This window comes from Mastigoproctus giganteus, chromosome 13, assembly GCF_048544385.1.
Source record: "Mastigoproctus giganteus isolate SK-2022 chromosome 13, ASM4854438v1, whole genome shotgun sequence".
NCBI classification, from domain to species: Eukaryota; Metazoa; Arthropoda; class Arachnida; order Uropygi; family Thelyphonidae; genus Mastigoproctus; species Mastigoproctus giganteus.
Genome location: NC_143587.1, coordinates 91,744,122 through 91,763,305, shown reverse-complemented (window position 1 = coordinate 91,763,305; position 19,184 = coordinate 91,744,122). Strand labels below are relative to the sequence as shown.

Here is a 19,184-nt window from a genome sequence, read left to right as displayed (position 1 = left end):
CAGAAAAGAGTTCTTTACCTATTTAAACTCAAGAAGGAAAGGGATGAATCAGATTGGTCCACTGGATGTTGATGGTTCAACAGTTGAGGATCCAGCTCAGGTGGCTAACAATCTAAACGAGTATTTTGCATCTACATTCACACATGAGGAGTTATTCAGGAAGGGGAATGTCATAGGTGAAGTAAACATTGGCAGTGAGCTAGATGATTTTCTAATAACTGAGAGGAAAGTGGAGGAGAAATTGTTGAGGATAAACATAAAAAAGGCACCCGGAGTGGATGGGATCTATCCAGTGTTATTAAAGGAGGCAGCAAAGGAAGTAAGCAAACCCCTAGTCATAATTATGAGAGCTTCTTTGGACTCAGGGGAGGTACCCATGTACTGGAGATGTGCAAATGTAACCCCAATTCACAAAGGAGGATCAAAGGCTGACACAAGTAATTATAGACCTGTTAGTTTAACTTCGGTTCCAGGAAAATTAATGGAGGCACTGGTTAAAGAAGCACTGCAGGATCATCTGGAGAAGAATTCAGTTATAGCTCAGACACAGCATGGTTTTGTTAAGGGCAGGTCTTGTCTGACCAATTTGATTGGATACTGTGATGTAGTCACAAAAGAACTGGATGCAGGGAATAACTTTGATATTATATACTTGGATCTTAGAAAGGCTTTTGATACTGTTGCACATGGAAGACTGCTACACAAATTGGAGCAGTGTGACATTGGAGGCAAATTGCTGCTATGGATAAAGGGATGGTTGAGTGGCAGAAGACAGAGAGTGGTAATCAATGGACACTGCTCAACATGGACTAATGTTATTAGTGGAGTTCCTCAGGGTTCAGTGTTGGGTCCATTGTTGTTTTCTGTATTTATAAATGATATTGATGATGGTGTATCAGGCTTAATGTCCAAGTTTGCAGACAATACCAAGGTTAGCAGGGTTGTTAAGGACACTACTGATACTATGCTGCTGCAACAGGATCTGGAAAGGTTGAGCAGATGGGCTGAGAGGTGGCAAATGAAGTTTAACATTGACAAATGTAAAGTACTACATATGGGAAACAGCAACCCCAGAGCAACGTATCAACTCTGTGGTACTACACTGACAGTGGTAGAGAATGAAAGGGACCTGGGGGTGGTTGTGCAGGCAGATATGAAGTTCTCTGAGCAGTGCAGACGGGCTGCAAGAGTAGCTCATGGTGTATTGTCAATGATATATAGGAATTTTTCTAGCAGGGATAAGGAGGTGATTATTCCCTTGTATAAGGCAATGGTCAGGCCACACCTAGAGTACTGTATACAGGTCTGGAGGCCTCATTTCAAGAAGGATGTAGAGCTGCTGGAATGAGTACAGAGAAGGGCAACAAGATTAGTAAATGGAACAAAGGGTTATTCTTACGAAGAAAGGCTTAAGTTTTGCAAATTACAGAGCCTGGAGACTAGGCATCGGCGAGGTGATCTGATAGAGGTGTATAAGGCTTTGAATGGCTTGAGCATGCTCAATGCCGATGGGATTCTTCCTCTTGCTCAGAATAATCACCTGAGAGGGCATAAATTCAAACTGAGGAAGGACGGATGTCGGATAGATGTGCGGAAATTTGCCTTTAGCCAGCGGGCAGTTGGTTTGTGGAATAGACTCCCATCGCTTGTTGTTGAAGTTGATAGCCTAAACAAATTTAAGGCTCAGCTGGACAGGTATTTCGAATGAACGGAGGGGTGAAATGGGAGTAGTGGTTGTTTTTTTTTTTTTTTTGGCTGATGCTGAATAAGCTTGCTTTCTTGCATCATATGACTCTACTAATGCTAATGCTCATATTTATAATTAAAACATTTTCAGTAAGACAATTAAAATGTTTTACAATTCATATTCAAATTATAAGTTACCAGCAAAATACTATTCACAGCATTTCTTTCCATTTTTTTTCTAATGTTGTTCATTGATTGCTAATTAATGAAAATACATGCTCCATGTTCCCATTGAATGTCTGTAATCAGGTCACAAAGGAGGTTAGGCAGGCGAAGGCAGATTACGAGAAATCCTTGGCAAAAGATGCTAAGAAAAACAGCAAGGATTTCTTTACTTATATAAACTCTAAAAGGAAGGGGATGAATCTGATTGGTCCACTTGACATTGATGGTTCGACTGTTGATGATCCTGCTCAGATAGCAAACAAACTGAATGAGTATTTTGCATCTGCATTCACACATGAGGAATTAAGGTTTGAAATGGCAGAAGGTTATCAAATTGGAGCAGGATAATTAATGATTTTGTAATAACTGAGAGAAAAGTGGAGGAGAAATTGTTGAAGTTAAACATAAGAAAAGCACCTGGGGTGGATAGTATCTATCCAGTTATATTAAAGGAGACGGCTAAGCAAACCCTTAGCCATAATTATGAGAGCATCATTGGACTCAGGGGAGGTTCCCACAGACTGGAAATGTGCAAATGTATCCCCAATTCACAGAGGGGGATCGAAGGGTGACACGAGTAATTACAAACCAGTTAGTTTAACTTCTGTTCCGGGTAAAATAATGGAGTCACTGGTTAAAGATGCATTCCAGGATCATCTAGACAAGACTGCAGCAATAATTCAGACACAGCATGGGTTTGTTAAAGGAAAGTCTTGTCTGACAAATTTGATAGGATATTATGATGTGGTTACAAAGGAACTGGATGCAAAAAATAATTTTGATATCATATATTTGGATTTCAGGAAAGCTTTTGACACTGTTGCGCATGGAAGACTATTGTACAAATTGGAGCAGACTGATATTAAGGGTAAGTTGCTACAATGGATAAAAGGATGGTTAAGTGGGAGAAGACAGAGGGTGATAATCAATGGGTGCTGCTCTTCGTGGACTAATGTTATTAGTGGAGTCCCACAGGGTTTGGTGTTGGGTCCACTGTTGTTTTGTATATTTATCAATGATATTGATGAAGGTATATTAGGCTTAATGTCGAAGTTTGCAGATGATACAAAGGTTGGCAGGGTTGTTAAAGACAGTAATGGCAGTGTGATACTGCAACAGGATCTAGATAATTTGGGCAGATGGGCTAAGAAGTGGAAACTGAAGTTTAACCTTGACAAATGCAAAGTACTGCATATGGGTAGAAGTAACCCCAGAGAAACGTACCAACTGTGTGGTACTACACTTAAGGTGGTAGAAAATGAAAAAGACCTGGGAGTAATTGTGCAGTCAGATATGAAGTTTTCTGAGCAATGCAGACAAGCTGCCAGGGCAGCTCATTGGGTTTTGCCAATGATATATAGGAATTTTGCTAGCAAGGAGAAGAAGATGATTGTCTCTCTGTATAAGGCAATGGTCAGGCTAGGCCTTGAGTACTGCGTACAGGTCTGGAGGCCTCATTTTAGGAAGGATGTAGATTTCCTTGAGCGTGTACAGAGAAGGGCAACAAGATTGGTGAGGGGAATGAAGGGATTCTCTTACCAAGAGAGGCTTAAGTTCTGCAAATTGCAGTGGCTGGAGACTAGGCACCTGCACTGTGATCTGATTGAGGTGTATATGGCCTTGAATGGGTTGAGCAAGCTGAATTCTGATGGGATCCTTCCACTTGTTCAGATTACGCACCTAAGGGGGCATAAATTCAAATTAAGAAAGGACAGATGTAGAATAGATGTGCGGAAATTTGCCTTTAGCCAGCAGGTGGTTAATTGCTGGAACAAACTTCCATCTGTCGTGGAAGTTGATAGGTTGAAAAAATTTAAGGGGGAACTGGACAGGCATTTGGAGGGAATGGTGTGATTTCTTTTTTTTTTTTGGCTGATGCTGCATAAGCTCATACACTTGCTTTCTTGCATCACATGCCACTACTACTACTACTATTGTGGGCAAAAATATAAAATGTATATTGAGCAATTTTTAAAAGCTCAGAACATTTCTTGGAACTCTGGCACTGATTTAAATATTCAGCCCACTTCCTATGGGCTAATAAATTTTCCCAATTATCATCTTTCTTTTTCTCAGAAACAAATTTCATAAAATTCATAAATTGGTCAAATAATCTCCTATAATCGATTTTAAATTGGACAAATGAGGATGCTACAGTCGATTTGTGTAATTTTGGGATAATACAGTCCACTTAATGCAACCAGCGCATTGGTTTTATTTATTCTGTTGTACTGACCAAAGGTGCAACGCACAGAATATTTAATGAAAATTCATTTTATGATGAAATGCTTTTTTTTTTTTTTTAATTACAAAAACTAGGATGCAAGTGTAAAATCTGCGAGGATGTTCAAGGATGCTCTAAAAACTAGGACACATCCTCAGAAATGGGGATGTCTGGTAACCTTACCGTAAGGTTACTTGCACAGGAGCTAAAACAAAACTGAAATTAGGGACCACTTGTACCTGCCATGTAAACAGACAGGTGAAATTTGGTGAAAGTGTGGATGACTCATTTCTTCGAAACAACAGATGAATTTCAGGGATAAAGGAAGATCACTCTCTCCTAATTCTCTAATATTACAGTAGAAATATTAGAGAATTAGAGAAGAAATTAAGTAGAAATATTAGAGAAGTCCACATTGGGAATATGTCTTAATTTTTGCCAATGGCTGTAGACACATAGATAGCAGTTGACCAGCATGACTTCTCAGTACAGTAGTGTATAGGTTTTACTTCTTTTTAGCCATTTCTGACCCACTGCTGGACAAAGGCCTCTCCCAAAACCTTCCATCTTTTTCTATCTCGTGCTGTGGTTGGCTGGTTTCCTCCTGCAGTGTATTATGGGAACCACTAAATTGTAGAATGTTTTAGCTCTTAATTCATGGAATTAATCCCTTTAGTTTTCTTAATTCGTGCTTCTACAGCATCAGTTTTATTACCCAAAGGCCAGAGGTGCAAATAATGCATACTTGGGTCTCTCGAGATCAGTTCATTATATGGAAATTTTCTTTGTTATATGGAAACTATTTTCAACGTAATGACCAAGGGGAAATCAAAAAGGTTCACTAAATAGAAAAATTATATATATTATTTTGTTAAAGAGAGAGGTCTGCCTGTATATTACTGTTATCCTCTTAAGATGTCTCTGTTTTTATCCAGTTCAATGTCATTCTCATGCTTTAGTATTAAGTTTGCCTATTTATTGCTTTAGCATTGTTGTCACAGACCTCTGCTTTCACGTTTTTGCATAAGTAAAATTATGATGAGCATGGGTGTTTTGTTACTTAGTTAATTTTTTAATATCTTGTAAATTTAATTTCCAATTTTTTTTAAAATTTAACTGCTAATTTTGCTGTTATTTTATGTTATATTTTATAAATTTATTACCTTTTTGTAAGGATAATTCTTATAAGTTATATTTGTAATCAAAGATATTCTGTATCTATTTGTAATTAAATTGTTTTACTGGTTAACACTTAATCTTCTTTCAAGTTAGTTTATTTTTTGGGATTTTATTTTATAAAGTATGGATAATTAAGTTTCATAGTAAATTTAATTTTTATTATCTGCTTAATTTCTGAAATATTTTTAAAGTTAGGCTGTGTAATATTTTGTGAGTTAAATTCTCACATTAATAATGTTTGCTACAAGATCTGCTTTATATGCTTCATTAAAAGAAATAACTCAGAAGGGAATGCCCTTAAGTGACTCCCCAGTGAGTTAAATTCCTTTCTTGTATAGCCTGTAGTATGTATTCAAAGGTCAATCTAGTAGATAATAATAAGTTCAACTCTTGATTATTTTCTAAGTGCCATATGCATGGAGTGTACTGACTGAAAACTAAAACTCAGTGCACTGCTTGATGGAAACTGAGCTGCTAAAGAAACAGGAAGATGCTCTAAAAACCAATAAAATTGGGGACTCAAAGGATTCAAGCCTGGTTTCCTTGGATCTTTTGGTCTTCACTTAATATTATTTCCTGTAAGTAACTTCAACAAGTAGCTTCTGTCTTCTCAAACCTAAATTCATACATGGCACTATGTGCCCAACATCTTTTATGTTTGGGGGTAGGGTTGATAAAAAATATATATAAATGCAAACTAGTCACATTCTTAATAGTAAAACTGAATAACAAGATGTATCTATCATCTAATGTCAGTATTACAAGTAATGTATATGAATATATATATATCCAGAGTTTATGCAAAAATTGTTTAAAACTAAATTAACTTATTTTAAGAAATAAGTAAACTATACCTTTAGTACAGAAACATCAAAACTGGCAATACTCAGGTTATCTCCATCTGAAACTTTCTTTGGCTTTTTCTAATAAAATATATTCAATTTCAATTAAACATGATCCAAAATAATTATACTCTTTTTTTTTTTTTTTAAATCAAATATAACATTTTAAAAAAATTTTAAATCCTACTATCTGAATGCATTTTTTTTTTGTTTGTTTGTTTGTTTGTCTACACCAAAATTTCAACAAAGATGAGTTGCCATTCCCTTTGAAAAGAACCTAGCACATGTAATGAGAAAAAAGTTTTTTTCATTTTGAAAGTAAATTAAGTATGGAAAAATAAAACAGCACATATTACAATCTTCAGAAACTACACTAAAGAGTTAGTTTCAGAAAGTTTCACAGTTCAGTTCAGAAAGTACACTAAAAAGTGACAAAGAAAGATCAGTGTCAATTGGTTAAAGCAGGTGATGCAGAGAAGAGATTGACCCTCAAATTCTTGGCAGTAACATAACAGTGAATGTGGCAATGGAACATCTGAGGAGACAATGTCCACTTCACTTCGAGAAAACCCCCAATGTAGGCAGTGCCATTACACTATTAAAGGAAATGCTAAAAGCACTGTCCATTAGTACTGATTATCCATGTGTACACTCCCTGGATATGTTGGTCTCTTCAAACTTTAAGGTGTTTACTGAGTTTGTTCTTCTGTGTGAAGATTTATTCTGTATATTCTTTCCTTTAAATAACCTGAAAAGGAAAAAAAATCACAAGGAGAACAATGCAACCATAATCAGTCTTATCTTTTCAGTCTTTGCATTCAGTGATCAGAGGTATGTGCAGTAGCAGAATCTTGTTAGAAATATCCATAGAATTTTTCTTCATTTGTTAGTTTCTTAAATCGATGACTGTAGTATCACACTCATGCAACTCTCTGGGCTATCTCTATAAAGAACACAGGCCTGATAACCCTCCTTGCATTCAAAGCACCAAATATCCACTTCGACATCGTGGGAGAAACTTTATGCAGATGATGTGGGTTTTCTAAGCTCCAACAGCTGTTATTTTGGTTGTTCACTTATTAATTTAAGTAAAATTATGCCTCATCTGGAAAAAAAAAATAAATAAAATCAATTCTGGGCGATTCCTCCATTGTGAACTGATGAATGAACCACACCGTACAATAGTACTGTGTGGTTCCTTTATACTTCAGTTTATTAACTAAGTTATGAACTGCATCTTGCGTGGAATGCAGATACCAGGAAAATTCTGCCCGACACTTCTTATCAGAATTATGCAGCACATGATGGCATACCATACTCGCTGCTTTGGTGTGCAGTTATCCATAGCTGTAGCAGTGAGGGAAGTCACACATTATCCTCTTCACTCCCCCCCACTGCTTCTTATTTATGTTGATCATGTGAAAAAGCTGGTGAGCAACACACAGTGGACACGAATTGACTGTATCAAAATGGCAGACTCACAAGCAGTAGCTGCAAAAGTACACCACACAAACATAGTAGCAATCAACACAAGTTGTTCTTCCAGGGCAGTCTTAAAAAAAAAAAAACTTCCTTATTAAAGTACTGCAAATAGAAGAGTGGCCACATAAATTGCATCAATGTAAATTTTCTCCCAAAACAAGCATTACAACTGAAATTGTCCTTCCAATAGCCTCAAATTTGTTCTGCACCAATGTAAAATTATCATATTAAATAATGATAAGAAAATAAACTAAAGAAAAATATTTAAACATTTATTTAAAATAATCACAGAAATGCACTGCAGGCCATATGAATGCTTTTTCATTATAACCAATGTTTGAAATTAACATTATAATAAGATGGGGAAAAAATATATCAGCACCAAACAAATAGGGTTGTAATACCATTAGGATCTTCTATAGCAGGTAATAGTAATTTGTTGGCCAGTTATGAGTGTTAATTACCACCTTGCACCTGTCTGGCATGGAGTATATCAGATTGTTGATGTGACTGCTGCTTAGTTCACAGTTTCGTGCAATGTTATCTTGATTGCTGGATTTTTAGCAGCAATATTATGTCCAGCAGTTTTCAATCGGTTCAAATTGGGACTATTTACTGGCTATAATAAGAAATGGATATTGCAGTCTTGTATGAACATCATCACCTTAAAAATAATAATAATAAAAAATAAAAGTCAGTGTTTGAAACCAGTTAAAATTATCATACTAGAAATTGCATTAAATGATTCTGATGCTGGAAAACACAATTTTCTGTTCCTTGAAAGAGGTCTCTGATGATGGGCAGAAGAGGGCCCTTGAATATTTTTGTGTAGTCATCACCATTAACAGTACTATTTAAGAAATGTATTCTATCTACTTCTTTGCTCGTTATGCATCCTCAAACCATCTAGCCCAATTAAAACTTTACTGCTGATTGAACACAGTCAGGGTGATAAGCTTTGTTAGATCTATGCTAAATGTAGTATTTACCATCTGATCCATGGTGGTTATTTGGATTCATCAGAGAATATTATTGCTCAATTGTCCAATTAGCATGTTCATGAGCCAATGTTAGTCAATTTTTCCTCATGGATCTTGTCAATTAGGGCAGCTTCTCACAAAATTGACATACTTTCAGACTACTCAGCGCAAGTCTTCATCAGATGGTTCTATCACTTGCATTTAGTGCACAGTGTTCCTTCTACGTGAATGTTCCTTTTAGGTCTGTGGAACTTGCACAATGAACATGGAGGCATAGACACTTTAAAACTCTGTCATGTGCTGTAGTACTTTTCCATTTCAGTATGGTTCTAGATTTATTTTGACATCTCTGGTCTCTCATTTCTTTTTAAGTAGCCTTGATATAGTAGACTGGTCACAGCCAACATTTGCAGCTATGTCAGCCAGAAATTCCATCTCTATCAAGAACAATAATTATGCTTTTCTTCCCTTTAGTTAACTGAGTTTATGCTTTTATAAACAAGGTGATGCAGTACCGCTGACATTACAGGATGATGTAAAACCACACTAGATTACAGGATGATGTAATACCACACTAGTTTACAGGATGATGTAATATCACACTAGTTTACAGGATGATGTAATATCACACTAATTTTACAGGGTATACATAAAATAAATGTATTTTATACATAAAATTATGTCTTGAGATGAGATAATTTTATGTATAGAGGTAAAAGGTAAAGTTTAACATTTCCTCAAACTTAAAGCTTAATAAAGAAAAAGCTAAAAGCTTAATATTTCCTTGTTAAGGAAATACAGGCAACACTCCTATAACACAGTACTTCAACAACACGGTTTTGCTCTAACACGATTGATAAATTGCGGAAATCCTTGCACAATGGTACTTATATAACATGGTTTCACTCTAACACGGTTAGAGAATTGTGGCAAACCTTGCATAACATGGTATTATTGAGCTTTTGTATGGAGAAAACCCTGCTATTATGTTGGATGTAATTTTTCAACATTTCCATTCTTTTTTGTGAATCCCTGCTGCTGACTCGCTAGTCATTATGCAAAAAAAATTATTGGGAAATCTCCGTGTTAAGTTCTGTGTTATTGAACTTGTGGAAAAATCTAGATTTCCAAGTTTTATTACTATTGGAAAACATGCCAGGCCATCCAAAAGATTTAAGTCATCCAAATGTTGAAGTAATTATCCTACTACCTATTACAACTTTTTTTTTTTTTTTTTTATGGAAACCCCAAACACGAAAGGTATCAAAACCTATAGTACTTAGTACCGTGCATGGGTTGAAGGAGAAGTATGGGGGGGGGAGATTAAAAAACACATAAAATCTACGGAAGTGCATCCAATTGATGCTGATGGATAATGCAGTGTTGAGTCTGTTTGGTGCAAAATAAGTACTGGGAAAGGAAAATTGAGAATAGGTGTGTGTTATAGGCCTAATGAATCTGAGTTTAATGAGCTATTGTGCAGAGAAATAGAGTGGGCCAGTAAATCAGAATGTCTTATAATGGGGGGATTTAACTTTCCAGATATTGGCTGAAACTTGTGGGTTGGTCACTCGCACACTGTGGATTTATTGGATGACTATTTTCTACAGCAACATGTTTGAGAGGCAACCAGAGGGAGTAATATTCTTGATCTGATTATCAGCAGTGATTATTCATGCATTAAGAATTTGCAGATAAAGGAACCATTGGGTGACAATGATCACAATGTACTGATGTGGGAATTACTTAAAGATGTAACTACTATCAAGACTAAAGGGAAGGGCTTTAGCGTTCGTAAAGGTGACTACAGAGGTCTGAGAGAGTTTTTAAATTCTGTACAGTGGAATCAATTGATGATGTTACCAAAGTTGAATTCTAAATGAGAAGCCTTCAGGGACTTAATTTTGGAGGCTACTAGGCTTTTCATTCCAACTAAGAAATACTGTTCAAGGTTTAGGTCTAAATGGATGCCAGATGAATTAATAAGGCTCGTGGCAGAGAAGAAGAATGTTTGGAATGCAAATAAAGTATCAGGTGACACAGAAGCCTATGGCAAGCATAAACTAGTCTGTAATCAAGTCACAAAGGAGGTTAGGCAGGTGAAGGCAGATTATGATAAATCTTTGGCAAAGGATGCAAAGAAAAACAGCAAAGAGTTCTTTACTTATGTAAACTCTAGAAGGAAAGGGATGAATCCGATTGGACCACTTAACATAGATGGATTGACTATTGATGATCATGCTCAGATAGCTGATAAACTGAATGAGTATTTTGCATCTACATTCACACATGAGGAATTATTCAATGAGGGTGTGTCAGAAGTTTATCAAACTCTAACAGGGAGCTAAGTGATTTTTGAGAGCAAAGAGGAGAAATTGTTGAAGTTAAACATAAGGAAGGCACCTGCAGTGGATAGGATCTATCCAGTTATATTAAAGGAGGCAGCAAAGGAAGTAAGCAAACCCTTAGCCATAATTATGAGAGCTTCCTTGGACTGGAGGAGTGCAAGTGTATCTCCAATTCACAAAGGGGTTCAAAAGGTGGCACAAGTAACTACAGACCTGTTAGTTTAACTTGTGTTCCGGGGAAAATAATGGAATTAAATGGAATTAAATTAAATTAAATCTAGACTAAATTAAATCTGCAGTAATAGTTAAGACACAGCATGGGTTTGTTAAAGGGAGATCTTGTCTGACCAATTTGATTGGATACTATGATGTGGTCACAAAGGAACTGAATGCCAAAAATAATTTTGATATCATATACTGGATTTCGGGAAAGCTTTTGATACTGTTGCCCATGGAAGACTGCTGAACAAATTGGAGAGGTATGGCATTAAGTTGCTACAATGGATAAAGGGATGGTTGAGTGGGAGATGACAGTGGTAATCGAGGGACACTGCTCTGCATGGACAAATGTTATTTGTGGAGTTCCCCTGGGTTCGGTGTTGGGCCCATTGTTGTTTTCAGTATTTATCAATGATGAAGGTATATCAGGTTTAATTCCAAGTTTGCAGATGATACAAAGGTTGGCAGGGTTTTAACGACAGTGAAGACAGTATGCTACTCCAACTGGATCTAGATAAGTTGGTGAAATGGGCTGAGAATTGACAACTGAAGTTTAACACTGACAAATGCAAAATGCAAATACTGCATATGGGTAGCAATAATCGAAGAGAAACACACCAACTACACTCAGGGAAGTGGAATGTGCAAAAGACCTGAGGGTAATTGTGCAGACAGGTTGCCAGGGCAGGTCATGGAGTCTTGTCAATGATATATATATGAATTATGCTAGCAGGGACAGGGAGGTGATTATCCCATTGTACGAGGCAATGGTCAGACCACTTACGAAGTACTGCATACAGGTCTGGAGGTCTCATTTTAGGAAGGATGTAGAGTTGCTAGATCAAGTACAAAGAAGGGCAACAAGATTGGTGAGGGCTTAAGTTCTGCAAATTGCAGTGCCTGTGAGTAGGCACCTGCGAGGTGATCTGATTGAGGTGTATAAGGCCTTGAATGGGTTGAGCAAGCTGAATGCTGATGGGACTCTTCCTCTTGCTCAGACTAAGAACCTGAGGGGGCATAGTTTCAAACTGAGGAAAGATAGTGGTAGAATAGATGTGTGGAAATTTGCCTTTAGCCAGCAGTTAGTTGATTGGTGGAACAGACTTCCATCTTTTGTTGTGAAAGCTGATAGCCTAAATAAATTTAAGGCTGAGATGGACAGGCATTTGGAATGAATGGAGGGGTGAAATGGGAGGTTTATTTTTATTTTTTTTATTTTGGCTGATGCTGCATAAGCTTGCTTTTTTGCATGGTATGATTCTACTAATGCTAATGCTAACTTTGGCAGCTTAGTTTTTTTCACAATTATCTCTAAGAAAAAAAATGTGATTAAAAAAGAAGACCACCCTACACCAAAGATTCAAATTTCTCAGTGGGGAATAAATAATAATAAGAAATATATTCACAGTTTTAAAACTAAGTGGCACTAAAGGAAAAGTTGGCTTTGTGGTTGTGAAGTTAAAAATGCATTGTTTTGTTTTCCATGTTTACTGTTCGGAGGTGACTTAACATGGACAAAAAGTGGCTTTACAAACAAACAGAATGAGAGAAAAAACTCTAAAACATGAGAGTTCGAAGAAACATTGATAATATGATTTCACTATCGCTTTTAGGAAGCATAAATATTAAAGAACAGCTTAGAGAGTCCTACAGACTTTCGATCTGCAAACATAACAGAAAAGTTACCAAGAATCGTGAGGTATTATTTTAGATAATACCTCATGCATTAAATTTCTTGGACAGTTTGAAATTCCTTTAAGTGGACATGACAAAAAAGATGATTCTAAAAATCCAGGAGTATTCAAAGGTTTAATAAATTTTGCCTATACATTAGATTCCAATTTAAAGAACCATTTAGAAAGTAATGCAGCATTTAAAGGCATTTCAAAAACTATTCATAATGACATTCTTGACTGTTTGCTGCAAATATGCCAGGATGAAATAAAAAGAGAAATTAAAGAAGCTTCATTCGTAGCTGTCATGGATGATGACACAACAGATGTTTCAGATCATAAAACAAATGATAATTGTTCTGAGATATGAACTGAATGAAGACATTTTTGAGCGCAGTTTTTTCACTCCAGAAAACCAAACAGCAGATGGAATATCGAAGTGCATTCTAGATCAGTTAGACGTAATCCTCGAAGGAAATACTCAGAAACTGGTTGTTCAGACATTTGATGGCGCAAGTGTGATGAAACGCAAGAAAGGGATAGTTCAGGCTAAAATAAAAAAAAGTGTACAAAAATGCATATTTTATTCACTGCTATGCACACCGACTGAATCTGATGATGAGAAATGCAGCAAGTAGTACCCGAGATTCAAGAATATTCTTTTCGAACCACATGTCGATACCAACATTTTTCTCAAAATCATCACAGTGTCTCTATTCTCAGAAAGAATATGGACATCCGTGTTGCCTGATCTTCTCCTAAAAGATGGAACTTCAATATACACACCATGAACAGCATTTATGAAAATTTTGCATCCTTAAAGTGCATGGAGGAACTACAAGCGACAGCAAATGCAGATAAGACGATTTCAGAAGCAACTGGAATTCTGCACATCTTGAGTAATGAAAAATTCGAGTTCTGATTAGAACTTTTCCATAAGATAATGCCTCAAGTGGAAGTTATTTATAATCAAATGCAATCTCGAGAAATTCAGGGCAGTTAAAATACATGAATATATATGAAACTTTAAGAATACCATTCTAAAAATCAGGAATTCAATGTACTGTGAAAATCCTTCAAAAACACTCATGATTGAAGCAAAGGAAGTATGCGACTATATAAGTATTGACATCGGTGAGAGATATTCTTTTACAAAGCAATTAATTGCTGCTAAATTGTTTAACAAGGAGAACTTTGTTATTTTTCGTACGAAAATGCCCATGGAAGAGGTATGGGAGACTACTGAGGCATATCCCATGATTGAAAGAGAAAAACGTCTTATGGAATTACAAGTTTTCTATAGCTGTTTGTTTGTTTGTTTGTTTGGTTTTTAGGAGCATTAGCAACTAAGGCCATATTGCTCCGGGATATGCAGTGGTCATTCCCTGACCTTTCCACATCTTCTGTATTTGGTGGTGACGGTGACGGGTTTGAACCACGGTCTAATCAAGAAGCATGTGCTACGCACTGCTGCTCCTTCCCACCTGGCTACGGAGGCGCCTTTTCTATTGAAGACATGATCTACACAATTATTGCAAATTAACAGACTTGCTGAAATTTATCTCAGAAAATAATCTAGCTGAAGCTCTTGGTGAACTTACAAAACTCAAACCTTCTTTTGACCATTCCGATGACTACTTCAGAGCCCGAACACTACCATTATATATTAAAAAGAATAAAAACATTTTTAAGGAGCACTATGAATCAGGAAAGACTAAATGCTCGAGCAATGCTTTCAATGGAGAAAAGCTTGGTCAACAGTGCACCAAACTCGAATGAAAAAGTTATTAATCTATTTTCAACAAATAAAAACTGAAGAATGGACTTTGTTTTTAAATAAAAGTTCAAGCCTGTTAATGGTTTGTTTGTTTGTTTGATTTTTAGGAGCATTAGCAACTAAGGCCATATTGCTCCGGGGATATGCGGTGATCATTCCCTGACCTTTCCGCATCCTCCGTATTTGGTGGTGACGGGCTCGAACCTTGGTCTAATTAAGAAGCGTGTGCTACGCACTGCTTCTCCTGCTCACCTGGCTACGGAGGTGCCCCTGTTAATGGTAAATGTTTAGTTAATGTTTTGTAGTATTTTTAACTTGCTTATTATTATTACTGTGTATGTCTACATGTCTTATAACCAAGGTATTTTAATGTAACTTGAAGACGCAACGCCCCAAACATCAGAGTCACGAGCCACCACTGCATGTAACACCTTTTAAGCTTATATATAGTATTAGAGTAATGGCCATATGGTGCAAGAAGCCCAAGGCTTATGTTGCACAGCCAAAAAAAAAAAATGATAGAAAGTAAAATAATAATAATTAAATAAAATAAATAATTAATTAAAGTAAAAGAAAAGGAAATGGATAACCTATGCGTTTCCTTCCTCCCGTAGGTAACTATCCAGCTGATCTTTGAATTTCCCCAAACTGCCAGCTTATACCACCCTTGTAGGTAACTTAATTCAGCCATTAGATCAAGGAATTATATCTACCTTCAAAACTTGTTACAATGGATTTTGAAAAAAAAAATTGATTCCGATTCTATTGAAGTGATGGAGGCATGTAAAAATTTTTCAATTGTGAACTATCGGTTTTGTCACAGCTTTATCGCTCAAAGAAGTATCAACATTAATTGCGTGTGGGAAAAATGTATGGTCCAACCAGCAAAAAATGGAATCGGTGTGTGTGTGTGTGTGTGGGGGGGGGATAAATAAAATAAATTATGATATTAGGGTCACCGGTAAATGATTACATCTAGCCTATATTTATTCTGTCTGTAAATTTTGTGTTCTCTGGTTGATTTTCCTGTTTTGCTGGAAGAAAAAACCTCAGTTTCTGGGGGGGGGGGGACGACCTTGCTACCTAGGCCTGAGATCAACTAACTGAGCCACGGAGTGAAAAAAAACCCATTAAAGTTCCTCGCGTCATCGATGGGATTCGAACCCGGGCCTTTTCCACCCGGTGTGCGGAGGATGGTGACGATACCACTGTGCTACCCACGCAGACGGAATAGGAGGGAAAGGTTTTGATGATATGACTACTGGCTTTACGGAAAAGTGGCCCCTCGCATTTCATCCCCCACATCTCACCCCCAGCACATTTTGCCACAAGTAGATAATGAGTAGGTTACAAAAATGTAAATACAGTCAATTCTCGATAACTCGAATTTTTATTGAAGTCCCAGATCCCTTTAGTGGAGATTCAATGTTAAACTCTCTCGATTACTCAAACTGAACTTCCGATAACTCTAACTTTTCCGAACAAATTTTCAAAATTACATTCGTGTACAAATTGTCACATAGCCTTTAAACTAATTTCTCCCCTTCAGGGTTCTCTTTCCATTGTGAAAGGATTAACAGTTCCAGTTAATCCTTTCACAATGGCAAGAATACATACTCGACTACGAGGGCGATAGTCACGTGGTTAGTGACGGACACGGGGGGGGATTTTTTGGTTTTTTTTTTTAGGAGCATTAGCAACTAAGGCCATATTGCTCCGGGATATGCGGTGGTCATTCTCTGACCTTTCCGCATCCACCGTATTTGGTGGTGACGGGCTCAAACACTGGTCTAATCAAGAAACATGTGCTACGCACTGCTGCTCCTTCCCACCTGGCTACGGAGGCGCCTTACATGGGGGGAGGGAACAGTGATTAATCTTATAGGAGTCTTTTCAGTAACAAGTGAATCTTGTTCTGATTTGTCTAAATTCAAACAATAAAAGTTACTGCATCTGGCTCTCCTCACATTTCCTGGCGCAGTGGACAGCAAGCGTATGCTGTTTTCGTCGCCTCGTTATCGGCGGTGCATCGCATGAACAAGCTGGGCATGCAGGCAGTGCAATATCTGCATATTATTTTTGCATTTTGATTGATTAATCCTGTGTGTACAATGGCAAAAAGTGTTTCGTCAATAAGAGGCAAATGAAAATTTGTAGATGATGACAACCACATTTACGTGTTTTCAAAGAGAACTGTAGATGAACAACATGGAATCTGGGTTTGTGAAAAACATTCCACCTGCAAAGGGCGTGTTTGGACAGAGGGTTTGGAAGGCCCAGTTGTGAAAGTCGTAACGAAACATAACCATGCAGCTCAAGCTGCAAGGTCGGAAGCATTGCAATTGATTGGTCAAATACGGCAACATGCAACAACCACGAACGAACAGCCACAGCAAATTGTTGGATCAGTAATTGCAGAGGCTCATGCCAATGTCACAGCATTACTTCCTAAAAAGGATTCACTTAAACGAACCATTTGTCATGTTCAATGCAACAATGGTACTCCTGCTTTATCGAGCAATCTCCAGGACCTAGTAATTCCACAAAATTATCAAGAAATTATCATTGATGGCAATGTACAACAGTTTTTGATGTATGATTCTCAGGATGAACTGCTCCCGGGTCACATGCTTATTTTTTCCACTAGTAACAATCTTCAGTTATTGGCACGTAGCCAGGAGTGGTTTACTGATGGAACTTTTAGCACGGTACCCACGCATTTCCAGCAGCTTTATACAGTTCATGTGGTTCAAATCAATGCAGTTATTCCAGTGGTCTACCCGCTTCTGCCAAACAAAACTCGTGCCACATACATCAAGTTGCTTCAAGAAGTTAAAAATCAACAACAGGGTCTCCAACCCCAGTGACTTATTACAGATTTCGAACAAGGTGGCATGCAAGCCTTCCAACAAGAATTTCCTGGTATTGTAAACAGCGGTTGTGTTTTTTTCATATTTCCCAAAGTGATTGGCGAAAGGTACAGAATGAAGGTTTAAAAGCCCGATACAAACAAGATCATGAATTTGCTCGTTGGATCCGAATGATTCCAGCATTGGCATTTATTCCTCCTGCTAACGTTATTCAAGCATTTGAAGATTTAGTTGAAGCTGATGACTTCCCCATTGAGGCTATGGTGATTGCAAACTACATTGAAAATACATATATTTACATATATTTATATAAATACATATATTTATTGGCCCACACCAATGCCAGAGCTTGCACTTGGTCATTGCGCAACACAGCGGCAGCCCCCAAAGCAGAATGTGCTGGTCCCAAAGGAACTAGTCGTTGTTGGTGACTCTATTGTCAGGGAAACAGGAAACATGCTTCGTAAAAAGGATAGTGAAACAGGACCAGGGTATGTCTGCCAGGGGCAAAGGTTGATGACGTAGAGCAGATATCATCTTTTAAGGGCACAAAAGGTGATATAGTTGTACACGTTGGCACTAATGATATTAAGAGTAGGAGACCGGCGGAATTACTTAACAAGTACAGGTCACTGTTGAAAAAAAGCCGTGAATTAGGGTTGAATTTGAAAGTGTCTGCAATTCTGCCCAGACACGATAGGAGGGAGTACATGATGAGAGCCCTGTCGATCAATTCGGCCCTGGAACGATTGTGCAAGGCTCAAGGGATAGAATTTTTTGAGCCTGGTCTGTACTTGTTAAGAGGAGAGACTGCTTCTACAGGGATGGGATACACTTAAATAGAAAGGGTGCAAGAATGTTTGCTGATGCTATCGAGGCAGTGTTAGGTGGGCCGGAAAACTGCTAGATTGGGGGGGGATACAAGGACTAATAGATTAACAGTAGCCACTGGCAGAGGCGAAAGTAATTCTTGCACTGCTTCTACTGGAATGAGCCGCAGCCTAGAAAATAAAATGCAGGATATTTCAGAGACTGCTGAGAATCATTGGGGTACAAATAAACACATAGGTTGTGTTAGGGTAGCTAAGAAAAAGAACAGGTGCATGTATACTTGCGTGTACACCAATGCTAGGAGTTTAGTAAATAAATTTGAGGTATTGCTCAAAACATCAAAGGCAGATATTGTGGGGATTTCAGAGACGTGGTGTCACACAGATATAAGGAATGCAGAACTGGAATTTGGGGAGCACAACGTCTACAGAAAGGATAGACAGGATAGGAAGGGAGGAGGGGTTATGCTATTAGTTAAGAAATACATAAAATACAAGGAAGTGAAGCCAGTCGACATCGCTGGACAGTGCAGTGTGGAGTCAGTTGGTGTGACATAAGCATTGGGAGATCAAAATTGAGAGTAGGAGTGTGCTATAGGCCTAATGACTCTGATGAGTATAATAAGAAACTGTACAGAGAAATAGAGTGGGCCAGTAAATCAGAGATTCTTATAATGGGGGATTTTAATTTCCCAGATATTGACTGGAATTTGGGGGCTGGTCACTCACACACTAGGAAGGCTTTTGTGGTTTTATTGGATGATTGTTTTCTACATCAGCATGTTCGGGAGGCAACTAGAGGGAGTAATACTCTTGATTTGATTATCAGTAGTGATTCTTCATGCATTA

The 19,184-nt window shown here is 37.6% G+C and overlaps 1 protein-coding gene across 4 annotated transcripts in view; it reads right to left on the bottom strand.

Moving 5' to 3' along the window:
* The window catches only part of LOC150076256 (neuroepithelial cell-transforming gene 1 protein-like), a 366,344-nt gene that overhangs the window by 299,291 nt on the left and 47,869 nt on the right, over positions 1-19,184 (bottom strand). For all 4 annotated transcript variants that reach the window (XM_090387565.1, XM_090387562.1, XM_090387563.1 and 1 more), the window contains exon 3: positions 6,169-6,237. Coding sequence is in view for 3 of the 4 variants with exons in the window: in XM_090387562.1 (XP_090243688.1) it covers positions 6,169-6,237 (69 nt within the window). In the remaining variant the exon portion in view is untranslated. The remainder of the gene's footprint in view (positions 1-6,168; positions 6,238-19,184) is intronic.